General features: G+C 38.8%; 1 protein-coding gene across 1 annotated transcript; it reads left to right on the top strand.

Annotated features, from left to right (window-relative positions):
• Positions 1–3,171: 3,171 nt before the first annotated feature.
• LOC128626494 (olfactory receptor 4C15-like) lies at positions 3,172–4,134 on the top strand. The gene has a single exon (XM_053659060.1). The coding sequence runs from the start codon at positions 3,205–3,207 to the stop codon at positions 4,132–4,134; it is 930 nt and encodes a 309-aa protein (XP_053515035.1). The 5' UTR covers positions 3,172–3,204.
• The last annotated feature ends 348 nt before the right edge of the window (positions 4,135–4,482 follow it).

The following is a 4,482-nucleotide window of genomic DNA, read 5'->3' as shown; positions in this document are numbered from 1 at the left end:
AATTTTTATTGTTATAAAAAGACATGCATCATCTTCAGTTGAGGAACTTACATTTCCTCATTTCAGCTTTAGAAAATTTTTTAGGTTTGGGTTCCATAAAAAGGAATAGAAACATGTTTACAATCCTGAAAATATTTGTTAAAACATTTCTGAAAGCATTACATGAAATCAAGTAGTTTGATTACAATTTAAGAATTAATATGATTTTCCCCCTTTTAATTGAATTGATTGAGATGACACTGGTTAACAAAATGATGCAATTTTCAGGGGCACCATTCTACAACACATCATGTGTACATTATATTGTTTTTCAGCACCCCAAGTCTAGTTTCTGTCTGTCGTCATTTACTCCCCCATACCTTCCTTCACCACCACCCCCACACCTACCCTCTTCCTGACAATCACCACATTGCTGTCTGTGGCCATGAGTGTTCTGTCTTTTCTTTTTCTTGCTTTCTCAGCCTCCTCACTTGTCCCACCTACTAGCTCTCACCCTCAACAGCTGTAAGCCTTTTCTCTCTATCTATGAGTCTGTCTGTATTTTGTTTGTTCGTTCATTTTGTTCATTACATTCCACATATGAGTGGGATCATATTGTACATGTCTTTCTCTGAGTGGCTTACTTCACTCAGAATAATGCTCTTCAGGTTCATCCATACTGTTGCAGAGGGTAAGCTTTCCTTATTTTTAATACCCCAGCAGTATTCCATTATGTAAATGTACCTTTAGTGAGGGTGAGGATGTGGAGAAAAAGGAACCCTGGTGCACTGTTGGTGGGAATGCAGATTGGTGCAGCCACTGTGGAAAACACTATGGTGATACCTCAAGAAATTAGTAATGGAATTGCTTTATGACTCAGTGATTCTACTTCTGGGAATTTATCTGAATAAACCCAAAACACTAATTTGAAAGAATATATGCCCACTATGTTCATTGCTGACAAGCTGATAAGTGCTGGATCATACAATTGGTATCATTTACTTTTGAACAAATGGTCATTGACTGATCCAATGACCTTCTAGCATTTGCTTTACACTCTTGTTTTCTGGGTGACAATTTGTTGTTGAATATGGTGTTCAATGTGCACCTTTGTTTAAGAATGTCTAGTACCTTGGAAATGTAATGGAAATGGTTATTTTAAAAGAGGAAAGATTTACATGATCTGAAGAGAAACCAGAGTATTGGAAATGGTTATTTTAAAGTAAGCATAAAGACAAATATTATCATAAACAATCACGCCATTATGGTAAATTTTTCTGTTAGTTCTTAATGGTTTTCACAAAGATCCGGTTATTTTAAATTCTCATAGTAAGCCTCATTTTAATTTTATTTACCAATTAAAAAAATGGATTGTATGTATATGTACAAACTCTTTTGAGACATAAATTTATTATATGTACAAGTGAGGAAACAACTATTCTCGAAAACTGATGTCTAGCTATGGAAATAGTCAATAGTTGGAGTACTTATCTGGATAACTCGTGGGTAATGTAACTGTCGTGCTACATGAGAGAATAGTGACTAAAATTGGTGAGGGCACTTATCATAAGCAAGTTTCATATGTTGCCAATTCACACTCTCCATAATTCTGTGGGATGAGCACCTAGCTTATACATGAACATACTTAGTTTGCTATAAAGTCATATAAATGACATGTTGTACAATATCAGACTGGGACCATAGTATAAATAATCATTAAACATGCAAAAAAGTCTCAAGACTCTAGCTATACTTAACATATTGTTTCTATTCCTTACCTATGTGGATGTTGCCAATTTGTATGTGTAGTAATTGGACTATGACTTTCTGAATCTACATCACTTGCTCTGTGTTATCAAGGGGCCTCCTTCAAGCATGAGCAAAGGACTCAGAAGACTTTGATTTCCATAGGTGCATGAAGTCAGTAGAAGGGCCAGCTCTGCTCCTTTGTCTCTTGATCCATTAGGAATCCTTAAGTGTTATAGCTGGGAGTCTGTGTTTAAATTCCAGACCCAGCATGTTCCTTGACATTTTGTCTTTCAGCATGGATTGTCTTCCAGGAAAATAGGGATAAAAAGATATAACATGGACTGCTTCCTAGGACTATTTCTTCAATGGCTGCTTTCTTTACATTAGTTCACTTGGTCATGCTGACAATACCCTTAAGTAGGTATGTATTATTGTTTTTCATTAACACCCATTCTTATTTTAAATGATGAATGAAGAAAGGACCCAACTCAGCATGTGCATACTTGTTACATGCTAGTGTAGAGTTAGGCACTTTTCCATAGAGCTTTCTTCTTTTATAGGGAATGAATTAATTCATCCTTTTTGTTGTTTTTTGGTTAAGAACTTTTTGAAATGACAATGATTAATAAAATTATATAGACATCAAGTGTACAATTCTATAATACATGACCTGTGTATTATATTGTGTATTCACCATCCATAGTGAAGCCTCTTTGCATCACCATTTATTCACCCTTTATCCTCTTCAGCAGACCCTTGTACCCACCTCCCTTTCCCTGTGGTAATCACCAAACTATTGACTGTGTCCATGAGTTGTTTTTCTTAATCCTTTCACCTTTTCACCCATCCTAACCCACCTCCCTTCTGATAGCTGTCAGTCTGCTTTCTGCATTGATCTTAAAGTCCCAATTTAGTTCAGAGTTAAAAATTTTGGATGAGTAGCGATGAGATTCAAATGACTCTTAATCTAGGGGTTATTTCTTTTTGTCTTTGTAGATAAGGTCATCTCATGGTCATTGAGGGCATTTGAGTCACCCAAATTCCATCCCATACTGATGGCAGCAATGACCACTAAATTACAAGTTCTCTGGCTCAGTGTGGATATGCCTTTGGAATCTTCCTCAACAATTCACTCCAGGGAAAGTGATGTGCTTTGTTAGTGGAAATAAAAACTATGTCTCTCTCCTACTGTGCATGAGTACTTCTCCTACATATAAGCTCTGGCCACTTTAAAGTATTGGATAATTTATCTCCTCCTGAATTCTGCCTGACCTCCCACTACAGCCTTCCAAAATTTTCTAATTTTTTGTTCTCATTTACAACAGAAGCGTGTAATCAGCTTTTCACATGGATGCACGAAGTTGTCGATGACTGTGACACAATGGTGTCACAAACGGGTGCCATGTGATTTTTTTCCCTCATAATTGCAGACATTATATTCTTACTCTTGTGGCATTTAGCTTTTCCTTGGAAATCATGCAAAACCAAAGCTTTGTAAGTGAGTTCGTCCTCTTGGGGCTTTCACAGAATCCAAACGTTCAGAAAATAGTATTTGTTATATTTTTGTTGAGCTACATGGCAACTCTTGGGGGCAACTTGCTAATTGTGGTGACCATCATCAGCAGCTCAGCACTCCTGGGCTCCCCCATGTACTTCTTCTTGGCTTTCTTGTCCCTCCTGGATGCCTGCTTCTCCACCGTCATCACCCCGAAGATGATTGTGGACTCTCTGCATGAGAAGAAAACCATCTCCTTTGAGGGCTGCATGACCCAGCTCTTTGCTGGACACCTCTTTGCTGCAGCAGAGATGATTGTCCTCACAGTCATGGCCTATGACCGATATGTGGCCATCTGCAAGCCCTTGCACTACTCTTCTGTCATGAACTGGAGGCTCTGTGGCATTCTGATGGGAGTGGCCTGGACAGGGGGCTTCCTGCATTCCACAATACAAATTCTCTTTGTTTTACAGCTGCCCTTCTGTGGCCCCAATGTCATCGATAATTTTGTGTGTGAGTTGTACCCAGTACTAGAGCTGGCCTGCACTGACACTCGTGTCTTTGGCTTTTTTGTGGTGGCCAACAGTGGATTTATGTGCATCATAATCTTCTCTTTGTTGCTTGTCTCCTATGGTGTCATCTTGTGGTCTCTGAGAACCCACAGTATTGAAGGACAGCGAAAAGCTCTCTCCACTTGTGGATCTCACATTGCTGTTGTGGTTTTGTTCTTTGTCCCCTGCATAGTCACACATGCCCGACCTCCATCCACTTTCTCCTTTGACAAAATGGTGACAATATTTTACACCATCCTAACCCCTTTGCTCAATCCTTTGATTTACACCATCAGAAATAAGGAAGTGCAAAATGCCATGAGGAGTATGTGGAGTAGAATATTGTTAGTTTTTAAATAAAGATGAGATTGATTTGATAAAGTCTACATTTATTTTTTGTTGTAAGACATGATGCAGCTGCTGAACAAAGTTCCTGCAACAAAGAGTTAGAGTGGTCCAGGTCCCTAAGTCTTCCTTGGTATCAGCACTCTCAAGAACATCTCTAGCTCCTGAGGGGCCAATAAATCATAGATTGCATTGAGACCAGATTGGCAGAAGTTTCTCTCTTGTAGGACCCCCCACTTGAAGAGATTTAGGATGAGAATAAGATAGGGCTGTTTTCTCTTCTCCTGGGTTTTCAAGACCCTTGGGCGTCATTGCTCATGACCCATAACTGTACCATTTTACTCTTTTTGGGGAAGTGATATT

This window comes from Artibeus jamaicensis, unplaced genomic scaffold (assembly GCF_021234435.1).
Source record: "Artibeus jamaicensis isolate MK-2021 breed Jamaican fruit bat unplaced genomic scaffold, CSHL_Jam_final scaffold_614, whole genome shotgun sequence".
NCBI lineage: Eukaryota > Metazoa > Chordata > Mammalia > Chiroptera > Phyllostomidae > Artibeus > Artibeus jamaicensis.
This window is presented reverse-complemented; position numbering and strand designations above follow the sequence as displayed.

What these genes read in the sequence shown, in the direction of transcription:
- LOC128626494 (XM_053659060.1), top strand. Translation starts at nt 3,205, where the DNA reads ATGCAAAACCAAAGCTTTGTAAGTGAGTTCGTCCTCTTGGGGCTTTCA.